Source organism: Hyperoodon ampullatus (assembly GCF_949752795.1).
Source record: "Hyperoodon ampullatus genome assembly, chromosome: 1".
Classification (NCBI taxonomy): domain Eukaryota; kingdom Metazoa; phylum Chordata; class Mammalia; order Artiodactyla; family Ziphiidae; genus Hyperoodon; species Hyperoodon ampullatus.
The window spans coordinates 59,011,854-59,036,843 of record NC_136914.1 but is presented as its reverse complement, the minus strand read 5'-3'; the positions used below and the strand labels follow the sequence as shown (position 1 = coordinate 59,036,843).

The 24,990-nt window shown below is 48.1% G+C and overlaps 1 protein-coding gene across 2 annotated transcripts in view; it reads right to left on the bottom strand.

The window, feature by feature from the left end:
- The window catches only part of HK1 (hexokinase 1), a 71,331-nt gene that overhangs the window by 8,585 nt on the left and 37,756 nt on the right, over window positions 1-24,990 (bottom strand). Inside the window, exons 5-14 of one of the 2 annotated variants that reach the window (XM_079712381.1) lie at window positions 23,056-23,151; window positions 22,369-22,468; window positions 22,072-22,255; window positions 14,333-14,488; window positions 11,728-11,961; window positions 9,119-9,423; window positions 7,589-7,737; window positions 7,161-7,280; window positions 5,516-5,611; window positions 3,739-3,838 (exon numbers count right to left, since the gene is read on the bottom strand). In XM_079712381.1, the coding sequence (XP_079568507.1) occupies window positions 3,739-3,838; window positions 5,516-5,611; window positions 7,161-7,280; window positions 7,589-7,737; window positions 9,119-9,423; window positions 11,728-11,961; window positions 14,333-14,488; window positions 22,072-22,255; window positions 22,369-22,468; window positions 23,056-23,151 (1,540 nt within the window). The remainder of the gene's footprint in view (window positions 1-3,738; window positions 3,839-5,515; window positions 5,612-7,160; window positions 7,281-7,588; window positions 7,738-9,118; window positions 9,424-11,727; window positions 11,962-14,332; window positions 14,489-22,071; window positions 22,256-22,368; window positions 22,469-23,055; window positions 23,152-24,990) is intronic. The other variant, XM_079712382.1, reaches the window with a different exon arrangement.

Below are 24,990 nucleotides of genomic sequence, written 5' to 3'. Positions count from 1 at the left end.
AGACTTGGGTGGGGCCTGGGGCTCCACAGAGAGGGGCACACTTTTGAGATGAACAAAGTAATAGCTTCACTTTCCCAATGTCTTCCAGGAAAGTCTCAAAATATAAAGGCAAAATCAGAGTTAAAACTGCCCAGAGCATTTGATTAACTTACTTTATACTAAGACATCAACACCGAGAGCCTCGTATGTTTACCTGTCCACACAGGGCTATGTCTATTTTAATACAAGATGGTCTTACAACAAAGGGATGTATTTTCAATTGTGGAAGTTCAGGCAGCATTCAGACTGGAAGGATATTCCTCTATTTCTCTTTCCTTCTCTCTCCACATATACATACACACACATATACTATATTTATATGTATATACACACATACATATAAAATATTACATGGAGGGGTTGTCTACTATCCCACCATGCATGTCCACTTATCTTTTCTTATCAAACTTGGCCGTGGACTCTGCCTGAACAAACTCTCCTGTGGGTTCCAGAATGAGGCCCACAGTTCGTTCAGGGAAGGACAGTGCCCTGAGCGTCTCCAGGGTGCCCTTCTAAAGCAATGGTTCCTCACCATTTGGTATCACAGATCTCTTTGAAATTCTGATGATTCTCCTGAGAAAAGAGATGTTTCCCTGAGTGCACCCCTACACTGTATACACACAAACAGACAAACGGCTGCCAGGGGATCAAGCGCCTCTGATCTCCATCCCTGACCTCCCCAGGGCAGGGCTAGTCAGACTGTGGCCCCCCCAAGGACTAGGGCTGGACCACAAACTGTTTGCTGTTCTCGACTAGGAGTAGTTAGGTACAGATGCTGAGAGGAAGTGTTCTAAAACTTTCACAGCAGATTTAATCGCCAGACATCCAAACTTGTGGTCACTGGCCTTGTCTCAGTGAATGGACGGGAAATTTAAAAACCAATCAACTAACCAAGGAGTCCCTCACACAGATATTTTAACATACACCTGAATCCCCTGAGGAGCTATTAAGATGGATTTTCTGATTCAGGAGGTCTGGGGTGAGGCCTAAGACCCTGCATTTCTAACATGCTCGCGGGTGATTCTGATGCTGCTGGCCAGGGATCACACTTGCAGCCGCAAGGCCCTCACTGTGGACCCACCCTGGGTGGGAGACAGAGGTCGATGGATTTTCAACATCCTTAAGGGACACAAGGACACCTCTACCAGCTAGACAAGTGGGCTCTGGCTGTTTTATGCCCTTTAAAGAAACTTAAGTAGAATTCACAGATGCTTCTGACTGTGTAACTGTAAGCAGATAGGGTAGGGAGTCCCCAGAGAAAGACAAACAGGCATGACTCTCTTGATATAAGAGGAGCCATTTTGGCCTAAGCCATTTTGTGATCTAAGCCTGGCCACAATGCTTGCTCTAGAACAGGTCTCAGTAATAATGATTTTAAGGGAACAAAAGGACAAACTGTTATCAGGCATGAGAAGTAACAATAGCAAAGATAACAAATCAGTTGTAAAGACTCCTAGCTCTGTTTCAGTGGTAAAGATTAGCCTGAAGCACTTTCCTGAGCTGTTTTGCAGAATTTAAACCCTCACTCAACCACCAGATCAAGTGTAACCTAAGGGATGGTGATGTTGACCTTTTCTGACCCTCGTGACTTAAATCAACTGAAGCCTGGACTCTGTCAACCTTTGCCCCAATTCTATACTGAATTCTCCTCTGCCCAAGCCCCTTCATGAATATGCACGTACCCTTAGCTTAAAACTTCCCCAATTTTTCTGTTCGAGGAGACACTGCTTTGGGAAAGACCCCCAGTGTTCTCTTTACTTGCTGCAAGTAATAAATCCTTCCTTCTGATCTTTGGTTTGGTTGTGTCTTTTGGCTCGACACCCACCAAGAAGCCAACCCAGTTTTCGGGTAACGTAATTTTTGTTTTCTCGGCTCCCTTTCACCCAAAGTGTAAAACTGAGAGAAGAGGAGCGCCAGAAATGGAAGGGGTGCAAAGAAAGCCAAAACATGTAAATTATACTTCTTGTTCATGGGCGTTCTGAGCAGAGATCAACTGATGACAGAGGGAAAGAGTGACTTTGAAGGCAATGGGAGAACCCCCTACCCCCACCCCCCACCTCCGTCCCCCTCCCCGGCATTTGCGGGCCTGACCTCTGGGCAGGAAGGTGAGGTCAGGCCCGAAGCAGAGAAAGTGCTGTGTCACTCTAGCTTTGCATTTCACACCTAAACCCATTCATAAGCAGAAGGAAGGGAGGGGCCGGGTGGAGAAAGAAAGCTTTGCAAAAGAAAGGAAGAAACAAAGAGCCCCAAAGCCAGGCCCCAAACAACATTTACCTGGAGCTGCTCCCTAGCTTTTAAAAATTTCCACAGGAGCCAAAAGTGGTTTAACAAATGAAAAGGGCTTCCTGGCACCAGTAAGGCAGCCTGCTGGGGCCTTCTCCCAATCTCCCAGGTGCACGCAGCAGGCTGCTTGCTGACTCTCTCCACCCAGGGATGTTCTGCAGGTGTTAGCTAAGAAACCGGGCCTTTTCCCAGCATCCCTGACATTAGGAACAGGGTCAGTTAGGCGAATGTTTTTCTTGTAGCCTAAATCAAGATGTTTCTGGGATTTTGTGCTCTCAAGGCCCAGACCCCTACTGTGCTTGGATTATAAAGGAACAACCTGCAAAGCCAGATAATCCCTCTGTCTGTAAGCGAGCAGGACCCTGTGGGGCCTTCCCGGGACAGCCACCTCTCCCATATCCTCTGCTTTAGCTCCCCTCTGAAGTACCTAGATAATAGTGTCTGATGCACATTCCCTAAATTGTTTTACTGATGCTAAAACCCCCACCAAATGGAAGATATTAGCTACTTGATGACCTTGAGAACATAGCCGCAGGCCTGCTGGAGCCTAAGGACTGATAATGTTGACCCCAGTGACACCGTCCTGTTACCTCACCATCAACCAATCAGAGAACTGTGCATGAGCTGATCACAGACCCTGAGACGCCCCTCCCTCACCTGGCCTTTGAAAAGGCTGTGCTGAACTGCACGGAGGAGTTCAGGCTTTCTGAGCATTGGCTGTCCTGGACTCCTTGTACGGCGCCTCACAGTAAACGCTGCCCTTTCCGTCCTATGCTAATCTAACTCTTTGTCTATCCCCGCTCCCCCACACACAAAAAACCAAAAACATAACAAAACATAAAAAATGCTGCACTTTTCCTTCACCACAACCCAGTGTCAGTGGATTGGCTTTACTGTGCACAGGTGAGCAGACCCAGATTTTGGCTCAGTCATATGCCTCCCACTTCAGCAGCTGGGACCATTGGTGCTAAAAGCCAAATGGCGCCCAGACTGCCCTCTGGCCCTTCTCCACAGTCAGGAGAGGAGGAGGCTTGCTTTCTTCCCAGCCACAGGCCCCGGCCCTGCAACACCTGCCCGGGCCCCTCCCTACAAGCCCTGCTGACCAGGCCAGCTCCAAGCACTCCCACCCTGTCCGCCGGGGGCGTGTGAGCCACCTGGGGGCCGCACTCCTGGAGAGCTCCGTTCCTGACAACCTGCTTACAGTCAACTGGAAGCCTCGTGGGCTGGCTGTTGGGAGGGGAAACCTCTGGAGAGCCCTGCAGCCTCAGGCCATGATGAAACTCTGGAGGTGGTTAAGGGGACAGTGCTGACAGATATACTGTCTCACACCGAGGGCTGAGCTGTTGGCTCAGGGCCCCACAAAACAGGAAAACCCAGCCTACCCTGCCCCAGAAAAAGACCTTCCAGGACACCCACCTACGATGAGTCCAACCTCGCAGGTGGGCTCCTCATAAGCACAGGTCATCATGGTGCCCACCGTGTCATTGACCACAGCCACCACGTCCAGGTCAAATTCCTTTGGAAAGAAAGAGGCACAGGTTTAGCTTTAGGGGAGGGACAGCGCTGCCCGGCTTGAGTTCTGCAGGGTCACTCTGCTGCACTGCAGTCAGAAAGCTGCTGGTGCATCATCTGAAATAGTTTCCTTACCAGCCTGTGAAAGGTAATGAAATGCTTCTTCACTAAACATCTACTATTAATGATGTATCTGAAGCTTGAGCTCTGAAGAAAGGAAGTATTCTACCCATTTCACAGATGGCAATGAGTCCTAGAGAGGCAGCCCAGTGAGCACTGCGGAATGGAGAAGAGACAAGGGACAATGGCCAAGTAGCTCTTTCTCTTGGCAGGTTAAAGTATTATAGCCTTTCAGAGGGCAAAATGGAAGTACCAAATCTATGTCTCAGAATCTGTTCTTCGGAGACAAGCATACAGGTACACAAAGGCACATACAAGGGTATTTGCGTGACTTATGTGAGCCAGAAGGAGAAACAACCCAAATCTAGATCAAAAGGGACATGTAAGGCCCGGTTCGGGCAAACTCTGGAATCCTGCACAGCCAAGAAAGTGAATGAAGTTGGCCTCTATGTAGCGAAACGAAAGACTCCTATTTCATAGTAAGTGAAAAAAGCCAGCTGTAATATAGTATACGTGGTATGACTCCAATTTTTTTAATGTATGTTGGTATATGCATGGAAAGTACATTGGAAGAACACTGAGATTAAGAGTTGTGAAATGGGCAAAAAGAGGGCATCAGGTTTCTTTTCAATGAAATATTAGCTGTCGTCTAGCACCCTCTTCCAGGAACAATCGACCCCACTTCCAACTCATACATATCAGCCTCCCTGACTGCCTGTGTATATTAATTAATCTGCTCTTCTGAACTGGAGACACTTGAACAGACCTTTTTTCTTTTTTAACTTCTAACTGATTCCCTCATTAATTAATGAGTTAAATAAAAACTTCAGAATTTTTCATTTTATATTTTGTCAATGTCCTCCAGCCAAAGACCACCGGAAACATACCCACAGTGGACAAAGCTGCACTTCCTGATTGGTTGGTTGCAACACAGGCGAACACATCCCATGGTGCGTGCCAGAAGGTGCTAGAAAGCACAGTTATAGGATCTGAGCCTGTGCTGGTGGTTTTAGGGAGGGTTCTAAGAAGTGGGGTTTTGCTCAGGACTGGATGCTGTCAGAAAGCAGGGCCATCTCTGAGCACGTGCCAAGTTCTGCCATGATGACGCAGCACTTCCTGCTCATTTGATTCCATTGCGGTCACAAGGGGGCTGTGATGACGGCTGTGCTCCGCGGCAGTGCCAGACTGTGCCCCACGGTCAGGGGCTGCTTTTCCCTTTTTCAAGCTGGAGGAGAGCCATGATTTTACATTCCTTAAACTATCTTTTAATAACACAAAACTGTTCTGCTCTCTTTTATTGCCATCAGTTGGGGCAACCTTAATAACCTTGTCACAGGGTTCTGTATCGTTTGAATTCTTTACAACAAGCAAGTACTTTTTTCTTTGGCTGCCGAGTGGCATGTGGGATCTTAGTCCCCCAACCAGGGATCGAACCCATGCCCCCTGCAGTGGAAGTGCGGAGTCCTAACCGCTGGACTGCCAGGGAATTCCCGAGCAAGTACAATTTTTATAACCTGAAAAAAACAGGAAAGATTTTTTAAAACATCCTTTTAATAGTTACCTCTCTCCTTTTTACCGCATCCCTCAGTAAGGTCGCTACATCCTGCCCCACGCAATCAGTTGCCTTAAAACCTTTCGTCCAGGTGATCAAGATTCCCTGCAATAGGAAGGGCAGTGGGAGAGTCCTGTGTCATTAATCCTTCTAGGCAGAATACAAAATCCCACCCCCTCCTTCCAGAGTAAACACCTGCTAAGAATTTACAGTGAGACAATGCTGGAACATCTGAGGCACAAACCAATAAAATACAAAGAGTCCTCCGCAGGCCTGCCCCCTCTCACTGTCCTCACAGTGGTCTGGTTTGTAATCCCCACTTCACAGATGGAGAAACTGAGGCATAGAAAGTTAATGGTGCTGCCCGTGGTATAACCAACTAGTTCCTCTGAAGAACAGTTTACCAAAAACATAAGTGGAGAAATGCAAATTTTTAGTAACACTGTTACTACCTAAAGTAAACTTTAGGTTTGATTGGACTGTAGTGTATACACTTGCTGGGTGTGTACTCACTATGATGACGGTATAAGTGAACTGCTTTTAAAAATCACCAGACCTTTTAAAAACTGCAACACCAAGTTTACATGGATCCACCTGTTGAGATCTAAAAGAGTTATTAAGAGGGAAAAAGACCCGAGTCAGCACTGTGCCTGGATTAACTGGCTTCTGGAGGCAGGTGGCCCTGCTCAGCTTGCCAAGTGCTGCCAATCATGTGCCTCAAACCCTGGCCTAAGGCCCCGTGTGATGTGATGCCAACACCAGGGCCTGCTCCCTGGCTATACCTCTACCTGTGCAACACAGAGGATGGGTCTCGCCTGCAGGATTCTGCACAACCTCTCCCTTCCACACAGAACATCCCCCCGGGCCTGCCAACACCCCTAAGCGTGGTGCCGGTGTTGCTGGAGTAGGCTGGGATGCTCCACTAGACTGGCGGCTTCCTGAGGGCAGGAACTGTGTGGCCAGCTCATGGTCCTCAGCAGGTGCTCAAGCCCTGACCTCAAGCCCTGGTTCATTCCATTTATTGAATAAACATTTACTAAGCATCTACTCTGATAGCACATTGTGCTGGGGCCTGTGGGGAACACAGGTCCTCGGCTCAAGGGGCATACGACATCGCAGAAAAGAGAGACACCAAAGATCACTAAAAACTGTGTAAGAAGTACTATAACCAGGCAACATTAGAGGAAACAGGGACCACTCATGAGGGTGAGATTCTTTTTGCCTGGAGGACCAGAAGGCTTCCCAGAAGAGGTGAATGCTTTAAATGATAAAAGAAGAGTAGAGGGCTTCCCTGGTGGCGCAGTGGTTGAGAGTCCGCCTGCCGATGCAGGGGACACGGGTTCGTGCCCCGTCTGGGAAGAAAACCCGTGAGCCATGGCCTCTGAGCCTGCGGGTCTGGAGCCTGTGCTCCGCAATGGGAGAGGCCATACCAGTGAGAGGCCCGCGTACCGCAAAAAAAAAAAAAAAAAGAGTAGAGTCTTAAGATGTACTGGAGGGTGTGGCGTAAGGCCTGAGTCAACTCACTGTGACAGCTAAACTGTCCCAGAATCGAGGGATGACACAGAGGCTGGAGGAGGCTTCAAGAGCTGGCCCACACTGGCCAAGGGACAGTCAGCACCGCCCAGTGTCTGATGCCTGGAAAAAGGAGACTCACCGCATCCAAGCTCGTCTGCTTGCAGGGAAACGAAAACGTGAAGCCCAGAGGCATTCTGGGGCCCTTGATACCCATGTAATCCAGGAAGTCAGAGATGCAGGAAACGATGTGGTCAAACAGCTTTAGGAGAAAAGAAGGGCTTACTCATGTACCCTCTAGTTTCACACCTTCAGTGCATAAATACAAGTACACACACACACACACACACCCGCCCCCGACACATGCAGAGCAAGCCCCCCTCCCTAGGATCTTCCCAGCCCCTGAGCATCCTAAGCCCAGCATGGCTGAATGTACCTGATGCTTTCGGGCCATACAGACACAACTGCACAGCGGCATGTATCACATGCAGGTTCTGGGGCCCAACGGTGCCACTGGCCAGGTCTGTGACGCACATATGTCACGGTGGTGTAAAAGCAAAACTGTCTCACCTCTTCCCCGGTGCCCTGCATGATTTCCGTTGGAATGGCGTAGATCTTGTTGTGCATTTCCACTGTTCTCTTTTTCCCACTACGAATTTTCACCAGCAAGACGCGGAAATTCGTTCCTCCAAGATCCAGGGCCAAGAAGTCACCGTGCTCTGTTGTGGTCAAGAACATAAAGAAGGTCAAGAAGAGTTAGTATTGCCTCCTGACAGCCAGTAACCCCAAGACTTCAGACTTTCAAGGGAGGAAGCCGCATATTAAATATAGGGGAGAAGCTATTAAGTCTTCCCTCAGCACACAGCCCAGGCTCAGAGAGGGTGGGCACCAACTCATGACCACCGCAGCCTCTGAGCCACACTAGAAGGACAAAAGGCCCCATGGATGAACCATCTGTCACAGTAAACAAATAAATTTTTACCAGGCTATTAAAAAGCTTGGCAACAATGACCTGATCTTAGAGAACCTCATATAAAAATTAATAATATATGTCAATGTGTAGAGTGTTTGCAAAAATGGCCACAATCATTCCTCCCTGTATGCAGGCTTCTTTGTAAAGTGACTTTGCACTTCTTCCCGTCAAAAGATGGAATCTATTTCCGCCTCCCCTTGGATCTGGCCTGGCCTTATAACTTGCTTTGGCCAACAGAGTGTGGCAGAAGCGGAGCTGAGCCAGCCCCAGCCTAGGCCTCCAAGAGGCTTTGAGGTCTCCCTCTCCCTCGTGGACCCTGCTGTTACCATGTGAACAAGCCCAGCGGCCCACTGGAGGATGAGACACGTGGCCAGGCACTCCTACACCCCAGCTGACAGACAAATGCTGGACATGTAAGGGAGAGCCCCCCAGGGACTGCAGACGCATGAATGAAAGATCAGCCAAGCCTGGCCCAGATGAGCAATGATAAGTTGCCGACCCAGGGACCCCTGAGCAACAATAAGTGGTTTCTGTTTAAAGCCACTAAGTTTCAGGGTGGTATATTATGCTAGAGTAAGTAGCTGACACATAGGACATACTCATATCACAAACAGTCATCAGCATCCGCCCAGTGCTCAGCTCCAACAGGACCAGCAAGGTCAGCAGTATGGGGTTGGACGCTGAGCTCCAACCTGCCTGGGTATAACAATCCCCAGGCCTCTGTGTGCCTCTCCACCAGGACCTAGGAAGGGGGCAGTGAGTGTTTATCCTTCTTCTGCTTTCCTGTGTTTATCAGAGGCCCTATAGCAATCTCAGTGCTTCGGGATCTGCCCAGCTCTGTTCTCTTAAGAACACTTTCTAATTCTGAACAGGGCTGTGGTTTTGGAGACAGCGCCTGCCTGGGAGTCTGGACCAGGGGAAATAGACTGCCTTGAGTCACACACACGGCAAGTCGGTGGTAAAAATGGAAGAGAGAGGTTTGAGTGAGTTTCTAGCTCTTGCCAAAATCATGCCACCCCAGTGTAAAGCATCCAATGGAGAAGCCAACCACCCTGCAGCCCCACCGTGACTCGGCCACTGGTGTGAGAAGCAGGAGGGGCGTGTCAGCCCCCAACAGAGGTCCTCACCTGTCCCATCGGGAGTGCTCCGGACGAAGGAGGGCAGCATCTTGACGACGGCCTTGTCATGCGTCTGCCTTCCCAGCCCCAATTCCATCTCGGCCCGCATCCTCCTTTTCACCTCCAGCAGCATATCCTTGGTGAGACTGAAGTGGGCCAGGGTCTCCTCTATCTGCCGGTGCTGCTCAGCCAGGCGGTAGGCCACTGCGGTCACCATGGCAGCCCCCTTGCCGCTGCCACTCTCCGAGAGGAGGAAACGCACATCGCAGTCGGGCACCAAGCGCCTCAGGGTCTTGTGGAAACGCCGGGAATACCTGGGGCGGGGAGGCCACAATAGCCGACTGAGCCGGACTGTAGGGAGCTCTAGGACCCCTTTCTTTGGACACCTTAATTCCATTTTCTACACTTGCTTTCCGCATTACTCCAGTCACACAACACATCCACTGTAGAAAAGTTACCAAATGCAGACAGGTAAAAAGGGGAAACTGAAATCACCCACAGTGACACATAAAGAGAGGGCTCTCATTATTACATGAATATCGAGGGACTTCCCTGGTGGTCCAGTGGTCAGGACTCTGCACTTCCACTGCAGGGGACCACAGGTTTGATCCATGGTGAGAGAACTAAGATCCCACATGCCACGAGGCCAAAACAAACAAAAAAAGAATATCAAATACAGAAAATTCAGGGTCCAAAAAAATGTTGTTGTCTACTATGACAAGGAGATAATACAGCACAGTGGTCAAGAAAGAGCCCAAAAGAGCCCAGTGTTTAAAAGTCAGACCAGGAGACAGGGTGAGTGCCCCCACTTCTATACCAGGGGACCTTGTTCCGTTACTTAACCTTGGAGTCAATGTGGATGACAGCATCTGGCTGACAGTGATGTGGTGGGAACTCAGTGAGTTCATCAAATCTTCGATGAATAACTGGCGCTGAGCAAGGGCTCAATCAAGCAAGACTCTCTCTTGTTTTCCATTTTCACTAGGCCCTTTCCCTCAGCCCCCAAGACTAGGGATATTTTTTAGTGGTTAGAAGAGGACTTTAGGACAGGACTCAGTGAGACACAGAACTTTCTCCAGGTCTGTGGTCTGTTGTAAGTATGGAAGGCTGCCTGCCATGGGAAACTGGGAAACTGGAACCTCAAAATGTTAACAGCGGTCAACTCCAGGGGATGGGATTAATGATGACTTCTATTCTCTTTGTAATTTTTTGAACTATCTGAAGTTTCTATACCAAAAATATTTTATTCCTGAAATAATCAGTATTGAATCAGTTATTTTTTAAAATGTGATGTTGCAAATGACAGAGTTCTAGAGATGACTGGTGGTGATGCCTGCACAACAGTGTGAAGGTACTTAAATTTACTGAACTGTACACTCAAAAAATGGCTAAGATGATAAATTTTATATTATGTGTATTTTACCACAAGTAGAAAATTATTTTAATGTGATGTAAATCCCTAAGCTGTCTTGTCCAAAAATTAGCCAAGAAAAAAAAAAAAAAAGATGGCTAATTGCATTATCAAGAATTTTACAAAAACTCTAAGAATATAAAGAAATAAAATTATGGGGCTTCCCTGGTGGCGCAGTGGTTGAGAGTCTGCCTGCCGATGCAGGGGACACGGGTTCGTGCCCCAGTCGGGGAGGATCCCACATGCCGTGGAGCGGCTGGGCCCGTGAGCCATGGCCGCTGAGCCTGCGCGTCCGGAGCCTGTGCTCCGCAACGGGAGAGGCCACAACAGTGAGAGGCCCGCGTACTACAAAAAAAAAAAAAAAAAAAAAAAAAATTATGAACCTGGCAGATAATAGCAGCTAACTAGCTCAAACCCTATCCCCTCAGCAACACTGAACTATTTCAGTTTAAGTCAATCCTTATTTAACTGTTACTAGAACTGGGTATGAAGGCACAGTATCTGCAAGGCCACTTCACAGGCACATTATATATACAGTGGGAGAAATACCTGAGATCCCGTACAAAAAAATCATGTCACAGGCAGTTATTGTTAAAATTTGGAACATAAAGACTTAGAATTCACCTTTAGCCTTTTTAAAAGATTCAGGCCATGTCCTTAGTGGCCACAGAAGGCTTTTGACGCTAAGGCGTCCAGTAGACAAGAAGGCAGCATCAATGGGGACCACTTAACAACTTAATCTCTCTCTGGCTCTCAGATGCAAAGCATCAACAAGTTACCCATTTTTTAAAAGTACTATCTGAGGGTTTGAGGGGCTTTAGAAACTCATCGGAGCTTCTAAAATAGGAATGTGGGCACTACACCTATGACCTGAGCTACAGTGAGGATGAAGGTCCCTGATGAAATGCAGAGAAGCAAGAGAATTCAAGATACAGACATATTCCACCCAGTGCTCCTGGCAGCTATAGAAATCTCTAACAAGACTTACGAAATGAGGAGAGATGACAGTGTAGTGCAGAAGCAACACCAGCAGGAATCAGCTGAGGGCTGGATACTTCCCCAGGTGGGCAACTCTGACCTTTCTGCCCAGAACTACATATTGTCTTGTCTGCCAGAAACCTTCACTGGGTGCAAAAGTCTGCCCTCTGGAGAAAGTCCTTAGCCCAGGCAGGTATTGAGTGCCAATTATAGCAAAGGGCAGACTCACTGTGGGTGCGTCTTGTAAAGAGACCCGTCGACACCAACCGTGGTCCGCAGCCTGGGCGTGCTCTTGTTATCTCGAAGACGATTCAGGATGGCGCCTAGCGTTGCAGCCACTAGGTTGGCAGAGCGGAACGAGACAATGGTGCACACGTGCTGGACCGAAATACAGTCGTCATCAGATGGCTCCACTCCCAGGCGGGTCAGGATTTCTCTGGCATTGTGGAGGCCTTCCTTATTCCTGTGAGGTCAGAGGCCAGTACTTGTGAGTTAAGGACCACAGCAGGCAGGGCAAAGCACTGAGGTTTGAAGGTCCTGGAGAGGTGAACTCACCATTCACCATGTGTGAACGACATGGGATGAAGGCAGTCAAATGCCTGAGAAGAGCCTGAGAAAGGGTCTCCTCCATAAGAAGTCAGGAGGCAGCAAGAGGAAAAACTGTACTAGGCTGGGTTATGACATGTCAGACAAACGGAGAGAAGTGAACAAGCCAGACCACATGGGCCCTGAACACGTGGAGAAATAGATGCTTCCACCCCAGGGCTCAGTGCCCAGGAGGCCTGGGGGAAATCTCCTGCTCTTTGGGTCTGTGAGTTGCCCCTGCATTCTTACACATTCTTCCTTGATGTCTTCCAGTCAAATTTTAATTTGCTGCATACATACATGCTTTGTATATCTTTTGCTGGATTCACTCCAGGGTATAGTTTTATTACTATTGTAGATGTGGTCTTTAAAAAAGAAAAGAAGATATATATATTCTTTATACACACACACACACATATTTTAAATATACCATATTAAGGTAAAATGTTAACAGTGGGGAAAACTGGGTGAGGGATATGTACTATGTTTGCAATTTTTCTGTAAGTCTAAAAATATTCTAAAATAAAAGATTTAAAAATATATACATATTTTAATTACTGTCAATATATAGAAATATAATTAATTTTTGTATCTTATCTCCAGATATCTTCCTAACCTCTCCTGTTATTCTAATCACTTGTCTAGATATTTTTGGTGTTCCATACAAATACGATCTGCAAATAATGACAGTTTTACTTCCTCTTTTTTTGATTCTTATGCCTTTAATTTCTTTTTCTTTCCTAAAAAAAATTTGGCTAAGGCTCCAGGACAATGTTGAATAGAAACAGGTGATACTGTCTTGCTCCTGATTTTAAAGAGAATGCTTCCAACATCTGCACTGGTAAGATGTTTTTAATAGGTTTTTTTGAGATAGACTTTACTACAATATAGACGCCTTCTTGAGCTAGTTCAAGTGGGTTTTGTTTCTTGGTAACCTAAGAGCCAACACCAGAAACAGGCCCAGAGGAAGGCAGGCATTTCCTGACTTTGTCAATGATTCTGAAGACAAACCATGAGCCTCTTTCTCCCTCCCCTCCCAACAGTTGACCAGGTGACTTGAGAAGAGAGATGACTGGAAACTCAGTAGTGTGCCTCCCTATTGACTGTAGTTCTGTACCAACTGCTCCTAAAGGAGAGATCCTAGGACAAATGCCAGGACTCGGATGGGAAATAAGAGTAAGTTCAGATAAACCCCTCTCCGCTTACATTAGCATCTTCTCCCAGGAGCCAGAGCTATGATGCCACTGGCTCTGAATTTCTAGGACCACAGCAGGGGCAGTGGGATGACTGCCTCGTGTGGAAATGAAAGGACATTTCTGGCAACAAGCTAGCCCTATCCTTAAACAGGTGGCCTCTCACAGCTACGTGGAGTCTCCTGAACCAGGAATAGAACCTGGTGGCGCACAGAACTGGCCACAGGACAGGAGCCCTTAAGATGTGGAGCCGCCTAACTACACCAAACTGCCTGGCATCAAGTTCACCCAAGGTCTACAAATAACAGTCAAGGCAGAGAAGTCTGGGTTTCTTACGTTGAGGCCAAAAGGAAGCAGCCCGGTGGCTGGCTGGACTGTCCTTCTATGTCTATGTGTCCTATCTCATCTGTTAGCCAATGTTTCTCAAACTTGTGCCAGGGAACACCTGTGGCGATGAACAAGTGAGAGAATGTAGGGGCCGAGACAGAGTGGGGAGGGAGGAGGCGGAGGGTGTTGCAGGTACAAGGCAATTTTGGGAAATGACCAGTTAACCAAGGTGAACTGGGTTTTCTTTAATATGCTAATGAATACTGTACTTCTCTAAGTATTTTCCAATCCTATTGGTCACAGAACCCTTTTTTCAGGGAACACCTAATGATCTTGAGGTCACTAGGTTTCCCTGGAACATTGTCTGGAGAAGGTCCTGATATCCCAAGGGGGAATTAACCGGACCCGGGCTCGGTCAGCTCCTGTTCACCACCAGGATTCTACTCAGGTAGGTGTGGTGGGGGGGCGGTGCGGAGTGAAGGAGAAGAGGCTACTTTCATAACTAAACCATCCACAAAGCATGTGCTGCTAACTAGATGGCTCTTTAATGCCACCAGGTGCCCGCAGGGAGAGCAGCCCAGCAGGGGTGAGCTAAGAGAGAGGGGAGACTGGCCCAGAAAGCCCTGACACTCTTGAGAAGCCCAGCAAACCAGGACTTAAGTGGTAACAAGGGACCTGTCGTTCTTCTCTGCCCCACACCCCCAGAAAGCCTTGAGGGGAGGCACCTACTTTTCAATGGCTGACACGTCACTGGTGTTAAACTTCCCTCTGGTGAGCAGCTCCGGGGTGATCCGCCCTTCAAATAAGAGGCCCTCCTTGGCCATCTTGACCAGGATCAATCGGACCAGCTCGCCCATGTACATGCCACTGACCATCTTCTCAAACCTGCAGGAGAAAAGCGCCCAGGCACTTGTCAGTCATTCTTACGTACCCACCAGTGGGGCAGCTCTTAAAGGGTGAGAGAAACACAAAAGGAGAGGAAGGCACGGCCCAACCCCTCACAAGCTCACGTTCTCACTGGCAGGCAAGACCACACACTTGTGTGATCATACAGCGAGCACACAGTGGGGGAACAGGAGTCATCCAGACCCCACCCCCAGGGTAGGAAACAGCGGTCATCCAGACCCCACACCCACCCCCAGGAGGAGAGTACCAAGGGGCAGGGGCAGGCAGGGAAGGCTGCCTGGAGGCGGGGGAAACATAAGGATTTAGATTGGGGTTGAAGAGAAGGCCCCCAGACAGAAATGAGCAGAATATGATCATCTCTTACAAAACTTTATGCCTTACTTTATTTTATTTTATTTATCTTTATTTATTTATACTTTTTTGGCCATTCCACACGGCTTTCAGGATCTTAGTTCTCCGGCCAGGAATCAAACCTGGGCCTCAGCAGTGTAAGCACAGAGTCCTAACCACTGGACCACCAGGGAATTCCCAATGCTGTACTTTCTAAAGGGCTTTCATCTTCATTACCCTATCAGGGAGCTCTCCAATTCCTGTGGGAAGGTGGCCAGGAAGTATTCTCTCCATTTCCCAGCTCAGAAAGGGAAAATGTCTTCCGCGACGGAAGATGACAGGGCTGAAGTTCAGCCTTTCCCCATGGGACCCTCTGTCGCTGGTCACCTCCCTGGCATCCATGATCGTCTCCAGCCAAAAGGACCAGGAATGTGCTTTGGGGAACTCACTCCTTCCCCAGTGACCGGCCCCTACACTCCAAGAGAGGGCTCCAAGTAGCTTAAAACCAGTCAGCTCATCCTACTGCTCCGGCCACATTCAGCCACAGGCCAGTCACAGTGGATCCGCTCTCCTGCCTCCCCTGGGAGGTGTGGTGGGAGGTGTGGGCTCTGTGGCTGCAACAGCATTTTGAGCCCAACACTGCAGGGGAGAGGCCGCCAGGGACTGGGGCTCGATGACATATCTGAGCCAGATCCAGGTCCCGAATCCTGGCTGACCAAGGGCCAGGAGGAAGCCCTGAGCAGGACAGATAAGAGGCAGGTCCACATCCGGGCAGCCAGCCTCTCCTCTGAGGGAGCCCAGCTGGCACACCCAGAGCTGGCTGTGACACAGCAAAACGATCAGTGCCATTCAGAGCCAGGCCCAGGAGCCAGGGATGCTGCTGGGACCTGAGCACGCGGCCCTCCCTAGCCCCAAAACAAGGTGCAGAGAAACACTAGTTCTCATTGTTCTGCTCTGGACAGGACCAGACAGGACCTCCCCAGCCACAGGTGTGTTGAGGATCCCTGGCAGGAGAGCACCCTTCTGAGTCCTAGCTGCCCTGCCCAGTTGCTGCCCCAAACACCTGTGGGAACAGCCTGTGTGCAGCCTAATCTGGAGGCTCAGAGCAGAAAGGAGCCAGACTGCCTGGGCTTAACCCCAGCCCTGACACTTACTGTGTTACTTACCTCTCTGGGCCTCAGTTTCTTTACCTGTTTAATGGGCCTCGTGGCAGGGCCTACCCTTAAGGTTGTTGTATGGAGGATAGGGATTGATGTAGGTAAAGTGCTACGGTGCCTGATTAATGAGTGCTGTGGCCCTGGCTATGTGTCTCATACTTAACTAAGCACCTTGTATGTATTAACTTATTTCATCCTCATTACAACCCTATGAGATAGACATTATCATTATCCACATTCCACAGATAAGAAAACTGAGGCATAGTAGGATGAATTGGGAGATTGGGATTGACATATATACATTAATATGTATAAAATAGATAACTAATAAGAACCTGCTGTATAAAAAAATAAATTAAATTAAATTCAAAAAAAGTATTCATAACATGTTTACAGAAAATTTTTTAAAAAAGAAAACTGAGGCATAGAGAGGTTACATAACTTGCCCATCGTCACAGGGCTGATAAGTGGCAAATCCACATTTTTAATCCAGTTAAATCCAGCCCCAGATTCTATGCTCTAATCACTGTGCTGTTCTGCCTCTCTCATAGACAGTATCATTAAATGTTACCTGTATTACTGTCGCGCTCGCGGCCACTAGCCCCACCCCTAACCCAGCTTGTGCTTGTCCACCTCCAGCTCACTTCCTCTAGGTAGTCTGCCCCCCTGTTGGGCAAGTATGACAATAGGAAGGTTCTTCCTCCTTCAGATGAACAAAAATCGGCCTCCTGCCTGAAACCCCTCTACCCACTGCTTTTTGCTCTGCCATCTGTAGACACTCAGAATGATCTGCTCCCCTTTCTACAAGATGGTCTCTTAGACGCATAGATACTGCCATCCCCCTTTCCAGATAAAGGAAGCCCGAGGCCAGGAGCCTGTCCTTTCTCAGTCCCCAGAGTCCCTGTCAAAGCAGTAGAACGAGGAAACAGCACTTCTCATGAGCCTCCAGTGAAACCAAGCAAGTCGTGATCTGCTTCTCAGCAGTCAGATGCCTACAACCACAGGCCGGTGGGCAGCACCACGGTGTTGCAACCTCACTGCCTGCTGGTGGGCACAGGCCTGGGGGAGACTGGGAAGCGGGGGGGCACCATATTCAGAAAGGAGAGCAAGGACTTGCACACCGACCAGGAGTTCCCTTGGCAGCCAGGGTCTGCTCCGACAGGCAGCGCAGGGACAGAGAAGGAGGGTGTGGTCTGTGGCCACCTAATGAGGATTAGAGCTGCTGAGAGATTCCATGCAGCAGGCAGAGCCACAGCAAGTAAGCAGGTGTTTGGGGGATGACTTGAAAAGAAGTGGAGTTACTCCACCACCATTCAGGCCAAAGAATTTTCCAGACCAAACCTTCCTGCTGTTACGATCACTGCTACTGCTGTTTTGTGGGGTGGTGTCTCCTTTGTTTGGAAAGATGTGAGAAGGAATCACAGGGAAATGGGATTCCAAATTCCAGACAAAACAGAGAAAAAGAGCCAGAGGCCCAAGAAGACAGGGAGTTTAAAATGAAAGAAGGTAGGGCTGACATCTACAGTAGGAGACAGGTATGGGACCAAAACAACAAAGGCCCAGGATGGAGGGCGACAGGGAGGAAGGCCACTGCCTGATCCTTTTTAGAGAGAGATCACCTTGGGGGCTAGGGTAGCGGTCCTGAATACTCGGGGCCATTCGTTCCCCTTCGGTCCTGAAGCAGCAATCACGAATGAAGGCAGGAGCCACTGTGCCACTACCCCTCCTGTCAGCCATGTATGGTCAGTACTCAGTAAATGCAAACTTCAGTCAAAACAGATGAGGGGGTGCGTAGTGGGCTAGAGCCCACCTGGGCACAGAGCCTTTACAAAGAGCTAACACACCTATTTTTTTTTTTTTTTTTTTTTTTTTTTTTTTTTTTTGCGGTACGCGGGCCTCTCACTGTTGTGGTCTCTCCCGTTGCGGAGCACAGGCTCCGGATGCGCAGGCTCAGCGGCCATGGCTCACGGGCCCAGCCGCTCCGCGGCATATGGGATCCTCCCAAACCGGGGCACGAACCCGTATCCCCTGCATCGGCAGGCGGACTCTCAACCACTGCGCCACCAGGGAGGCCCCACACCTATGTTTTTAACCCTGGTTAAAAACTGGAATCACTTTTAGGCTCCTGAAGACAGGCCTCAGCCCAGGCCAAATGAATCAGAATTGGAAGGGAAGGTCGGTAGGGTGGGAGGATGCCTGGGAAACAATATGCTTTTTAAAGGGCTCTATGTAATTCTTCTTTATGATTTTATTTTATTTTTATTTTTTTGGCCGCACCACGTGGCTTGTGGGATCTTAGTTCCGTGACCAGGGATTGAACCTGGGCCCTCAGCAGTGAAAGCACAGAATCCTAACCACAGGACCACCAGGGAATTCCCCTTTTTAAAAAAAATTATTTTTTTAAATGTAATTCTAATGAAAAACATTCCTCTAGGGGACTTCCCTAGCGGTCCAGTGGTTAGGACTCCATGCTTCCACTGCAGGGGGGCATAGGTTCAATCCCTGGTCGGGGAACTAAGATCCTGCACGCCATGTGGCACGGCAAAAAAAAAAAAAAAGAAAGAAAAGAAAAACATTTCTCTAAAAGGTTAATAGAATGAAAGTTCCATGAAAATGCGTTGTATGTGTGTTTTGGTTTTTGTTCCTTTCAGTCTATTTCGTCACTTCCATATCCACAGTGCCTAGAGCAGAACCTTGAGGATAGTATGCCCTTGGTAAATATTTTTTTAATTAATGTCAAAGGCAGAGAAACAGATGTTGATATAGATTATTTGTTTGGGGGTTACCTTCCTATGTGAGCAGTGGTGCCACTGATCAAGGTGGCTTAGGATAAACTATTTATGTAACAATAACTTGGTAATAGTTTGTCAATGCTTACCAGATACCAGGTATTGCTAAATGCTTTACATTCCTTATATTATTTGATCCCCAAACATCCATATGATAAAATTGTATTATTTCTATTCATTTTAAAGATAAATTTTAAAGATAAATGAATATTTCTTTTTTTTTTTTTAATTTTTTGTGTGTCCTTATGATTTTTTTTTTTAATTAAGGGTACCTTAATTTATTTATTTATTTATTTATTTTTGGCTGTGTTGGGTCTTCGTTTCTGTGCAAGGGCTTTCTCTAGTTGTGGCAAGCGGGGGCCACTCTTCATCGCGGTGCACAGGCCTCTCACTGTCGTGGCCTCTCTTGTTGCGGAGCCTCTCTTGTTGCGGAGTACAGGCTCCGGACGTGCAGGCTCAGTAGTTGTGGCTCACGGGCCTAGTTGCTCCGCGGCATGTGGGATCTTCCCAGACCAGGTCTTGAACCCGTGTCCCCTGCATTAGCAGGCAGATTCTCAACCACTGCGCCACCAGGGAAGCCCAAATGAATATTTCTATTCATTTTAAAGATAATTCATTTTAAAGATAATACAATTATATCCATATGATATAACTGTATTATTTCTATTCATTTTAAAGATAAATGAACTGAGGCTTAAAGGGGCTAATTAATACATCAGATGCCAAAACTAAATGTATGATAGAAACAGGATCTGAACTTACAGAGACTTACATAGACTTAATTACATAGACCAGGACCTAAGATATACTTGGGTTACAAAATAAATAAAGAAAATTATCATAAGAAGTAGAAATCCTAAATACATAAGGAAGCATGTACCATAAGTTTTTTAAATGTTATAAAATTAAAATAAAAAAATCTATTCCTGAAAAAAAAAAAAGAAAGAAAAACATTCCTCTAGACCATCCTTGATGATTTTTGTTCATAAATGATGAGATGCCTCTTAGACATTCTGGAAGTTCACTATGAAAAACATGTACTTTCCAACAGGACACAAAACCCCAAACTTAACCCAGATTAAACCTCAACAGAGGGCCTTGGGCCAGCTTTGCCCTATCCCCGTAGCCTAGTGCCTTAATTTCCCCATCAGTCAAATGAAGCAAACACCTTTCCCTTGTACAAGGAAAACAAAAGGGTTTTGAAGAACTTGGCATTGCACAGAAGACATAGGGAAGACCCCCAAAATCAGGCAGAAATCTAAGGGACCAGGTAAACTTACTTTGGCAAAACACTCTCTGGCCAATAGCCTAGTTCTAGGAATATATGATACAACTCAAGCATCTGTCATCTCTTTGGAACTGTTTCTACCAAGACCTGACCTATGGTAAGCAGGGAAGCATATTGGAGATGGACTTTACCCCACCCTTCTTACTCTTTTATCCATTTACCTGTTTAGCCAGCCACCCATTTCCCAGTCACTCAGCCACACCTCTCATCCACCATCCATCTTCCACTCCCCCATCCATCCATCCACCCATCCTTGCATCCATCCCCTATTCATCCACCATTCTAAGAATGTTTATTGCAAGACAACTGTGAGCCCAGTTCACAGTTCAGCCCTAGGATATGGTTCAGCCCTTTAGAGAAATTCAGAACTACGTCAAAACGGAGGGCAGAGAATCCAGGTTTCCACCCAAGCCATGTAGGATCCCTACACTGCGCCTAAGGAAACAGATAAGGGCCTGGGCCATATCTGCTCAGTTATCACAGGTAACTGCTCTACCTGCTCTGCTAAGAAGGGTGGCTTCTGATTAAGTGATTGATAGTAACTACAGGTACGTAATTTCTTATCTGAAACCCCTGGGGTCATATGTGCTTGGGAACGTGGACATTTGAGGATTTTAGAGATGTAATATGTTACATATGCCACACAGTACAGAATAACCCCAGAGGGGCCTGAGGCAGTAGTATAATCAAGCATAGATCTCCACTGACATGTATAAAGAGGCACAGTAAATAGTTTCATGTCAGCTGGGGTCAGGTTTTAGAATTGGGGGTTAGGTCAATAGATTGAGGGGAAAAAACCTTTGGCTATCAGAGCTGGGGGCTCTTTATTACCAAGCTAGTTGGTGCTTCGGCATGCAAAGCAGATATTCAACGCTGGGCCTAAGAACTCAGGATTCTCTCAGTGAGAGACCTCATTTATTCACTACCACAACTCCCAGTGGAGGGGGGCTGGCCATTTATGCAATTCCATTAACTCTGGTGGAAAGTCCAATCGCCAGCCTGGGTAATAGGTAAAATAGGCTTCCAAATGACGAATCAACTCCCTGACAGTGTCTCTCTAACATAGGATAAGGGCTGTTAAGCCAACAGGGTCAATGAACATCTCCCAGAGGGCTGACAGCATCCAACTCCAGGATAAGGCTGCTGGGAGGTCGATCAAAGAGAGCTGGCAGCACGCTAGCATCACAGAGAAATATGAGTGTGCACTTCAGGAAACAAGTAGCTCAAAGGAAGCAATGCCCACACCAGCCTGAATAATATCTCTCATACTTCTGTAGCCAGAGTTCCCCAGGCCAAAACCCACTTGCCCAAGAAGTCTGATGTGATGCTCTTTATCAGCTCTGACCCATCTGCCTATACACGACATGGAAGAAGAAGGTCTCACCAAGGTCTGCACGACTCACATGGCTCTCACCCACTCCTCTGCATGACAGGTATTTGCATGTGTGACTTCCCTCCCCAACTAGACCTTAAGTCCTAGAAGGGAAGGTGCTACTTTGTATCCCTGGAGCCTAGCACAGAGCTGGCACATCCTAAGTGTTCAAGAAATGTGTGCTGAATGAACGGATGGCCTCTCCCACCCTGAACAGCAACCCAAGTGAGGACAGCATATGGAAACGCTTTTAAACCTTAGCTTTGTGCTAATGACTCTGTGCTTTTAATTTTCAAAATGTTTTACAAGGACACAATCACAGTGTAATTAAACAAAGAGAAAATCATTTAAAATATGCTTTTTGATCCCTGGTCGGGGAACTAAGACCCCACAACCCCCCCCATGTGGCCAAAAAAAATTTAAAAAGTAAAAATAAAATAAAATACGCTCTTAAATCTGCAGACTTCACAGCTGTGTATCTCTCCAAAGTGAGAGATAACACACACTTGATGGGCTTTTCCTTTTCTCATCACCTGGCTTCCTGCCCCTCTCACCTCCCACCCCAAATCTTCCGTTAAGTGTCCCCTAAGTCCTCTATATGACTAGTTAGAAAGGGTGGGACTCACAGCTGCTTCCCAGGGTTGAGTGAGCCCCGGTCAATCTCCCGGTCGAACTCGGTGCGGATGTCCTCCAGGGCCCCGTCGTCCCCGAAGGCCCCCCACTCGGTGTTGATGCACATTCTCCCTTCGTCGCCTTCCACCAGGTCGATGTGCCTCAATTCCTCCATGTAGCACGCGTTGGTGCCCGTGCCTTGGAGAGAGAGACGAGATCAGAAGCTGTGACCTCACGAAGTCATGAGAGAGGAGGCGGTGCCTTCTGGAAACACCGGCTTCAGGAAGGGATGAGGACACGGTGGGCGTTACCAATGATGAGGCCGACTTCACAATGCTGGTCATCGTAGCCACAGGTCATCATGGTTCCCACAGTGTCGTTCACCACAGCCACAACGTTGGCGTCATAGTCCTTGGGGGAGAAAAGGGGGTGTCACCGTCCACACACACGTGGAGCAGAGATCACAAGCTTCAAGACAGCCTGGTGGGAGGGCTCCTATTCACAGCCGCCACTGCCCCCGTGGGCGGTGCTGCTTTCATTACTGCTGGCACTCAAATTCACTGGATTAGAGCGTGCCCTTCATTATCTGGCTTAAGATTCTTTTCAGAATGGATTTTACTCACAGAGCCACAGCCCTGTGCAAACCACCCCACTGCATCCATGTGCCTTCTGCACTTGATGCAACGCCGGCAGGCTGCACTCAACCATGACAGCTCCCTGCACAGCTGCCCTCCTGTTGGAAGGAGGCCATCCCCTGCCCAAGGGCTTGGCTCTTTGGGGCAGCACCTCGGACAGCTCTGCTTTGAACCAGCCCCGACCTTCCAGACTGTGAACTCTCACCACTCACCTGCCTGGGTCTTCAAGGACTGCCCTCCCCCCCACCATGTAATGGGTCAGGCCATGTACTACTGTCCCCTGAAAAAGCCTTGGTCACACAGCCTTCTCCCCACACTCCCCCACCTCTGGGTAGTCAAGGCAAGTGGCCAGTGAGAAGTTACCCCACGCTTTTTGATGGCTTTCTCAAGCAGCTTCACCACATCCGTTCCCTCCACTCCACTCGCTTTAAATCTCTTTGTCCAGGTGATCAGGATAGCCTGCAAAGGAGAGCAGATGGGGTTGGAAGAGGGCTGGGAGGCCTCCAGAACCCCCAGGTCCCTGGGGGGTCTGCTGAAGGACAGTGACAGAAGCAGAGGCCCAGAGGGGAAAAGAGGTTCACTCCAGATCACACTGGGTAACAGAGCCAGACTCTGTCCTATCTCCTGTTTATCCATCCACACAATGGATTTCTCTGGGGGCTGCCATGGGGAAAAAACCCGCAGCTCATGCTCAAATACAGCCAGTGGTTGGCCAGTGCCGTGGTGTCACATGGCACACAAATCTAACTGATGTCAACGGCACAGCCAGACTTCATTTAAAAAGAGAACAAGAGAAATGCCATTGTTACCTGATCACCTTTCTGCACTTTCAAACCCGACCTTGGTTTCCACAGCCCCAAGGAACTTTTGTCAGAGCCAAATTGGGAAGAGAAACAAAATGCTAAGATAATTTTTGGCTACTGAACTTCTAAGAGCCACGTCCTGAGATTAAAGGATAACACTGACCATGTATGATTCATGCCTCTTCCCCAAGTTTGGAACTTAACCGTCATTTGTAAGCGGTGACACTGCAATTTATACAATATGATCCATCTCTGTGTGTATGTTAATGGAGAAACATTAAGGACAGACATCCAATGGTTATTCACTTGGGAATGTAGAAGGGTAGGAATTTTTACTTTTTGCTTTACACCTTTATATTATTTCAATAGTTTTACATATTGCATCTGTATTTTTTTTTTAATCAAGGATACTAGAAAAGGAAAATAATTGCTCTACTTGACTTTTTCTCCGAATGGAGGAAGTCACTATAAATGCGGCAGGGTTGGGAGGGGCTGCTGTTCAGGCCCTGTAGCCTCTGGGGTGACACAGCGATGGGGAGCTTGTCCACACTGGGCTGCCCTGCGCTCTGAAAGCCACAGAGCCTGCAGGATGCACCGGGGAGGGCGAGCAGCAGCCTGCAGCCGAGCCAGGCATTCCAAAAGCCGCTGGATACTCTGTTTTCTTCCCTTCAACCCTCAGGCCCCCAAAAGCCTCAGAGAACATGGTATTGTGGAAAGAACGTGGGTTGGAAATCAGGAGATTGATCCTATTCCCACCACTTCTGCCCATTTCCTTGTGGGCAGTTTCCCCAACTCCTCTGAGGCCCACTTTGCTCATCTGTGGAAAAAGGCAGCTGGTCTAGATTTGGACAACTTTGAAGGTCCCGGGTAGCCTTGAGGAGTGGGCACAGGCCTCCAGATGGGTAATTAGAGCCTGTGATCCACTGGCCTCCTGTCAGTCAGCATGCCCAGTTTAGGAAGCTCTCTCAGGATGGAAATCAAGGCTGGCAGGTGGGGGGCACACTTTTGGCTCCTTCTCTGCCAGGCACATCTGCCCTGCCCTGCAGGGCTCTTGTGCCCCTGAGGACGTTCCCTCTCTACTTCTGGAATGCCTCCTTCCCTGAAAGACTGCACCTCTGGGGGGCAGGCCACGTCTGCGTGCAGCTCTTTTCCAGGGCCTAGCCCAGCCCACACAGGGATGGCACTCGGGCCACAGCCACTGATGAACACGCATACAGCCAGCACTGTCACTTCCCAGGACATCTCCCACCTCTCCTTGTGGGAGGAGGGGTGCCTCACCCTGTCTGCCCAGGGAGTGTGGCTATCAAGCCTCAGTTCTCAAAAGCAAGGGAAACTCGTACCAACAACAGGCCTTGTGAAAGGTCACTAAACCTACTTGGTTTTCCTTCACTTGCTTAAGAAATGGTCCTCTCTACCTAATGGCCACAAATACCATGATTCGTCTCCAAAAATACATATATAATTAAAGCAATTAAAAAATAAACATGATTATCAT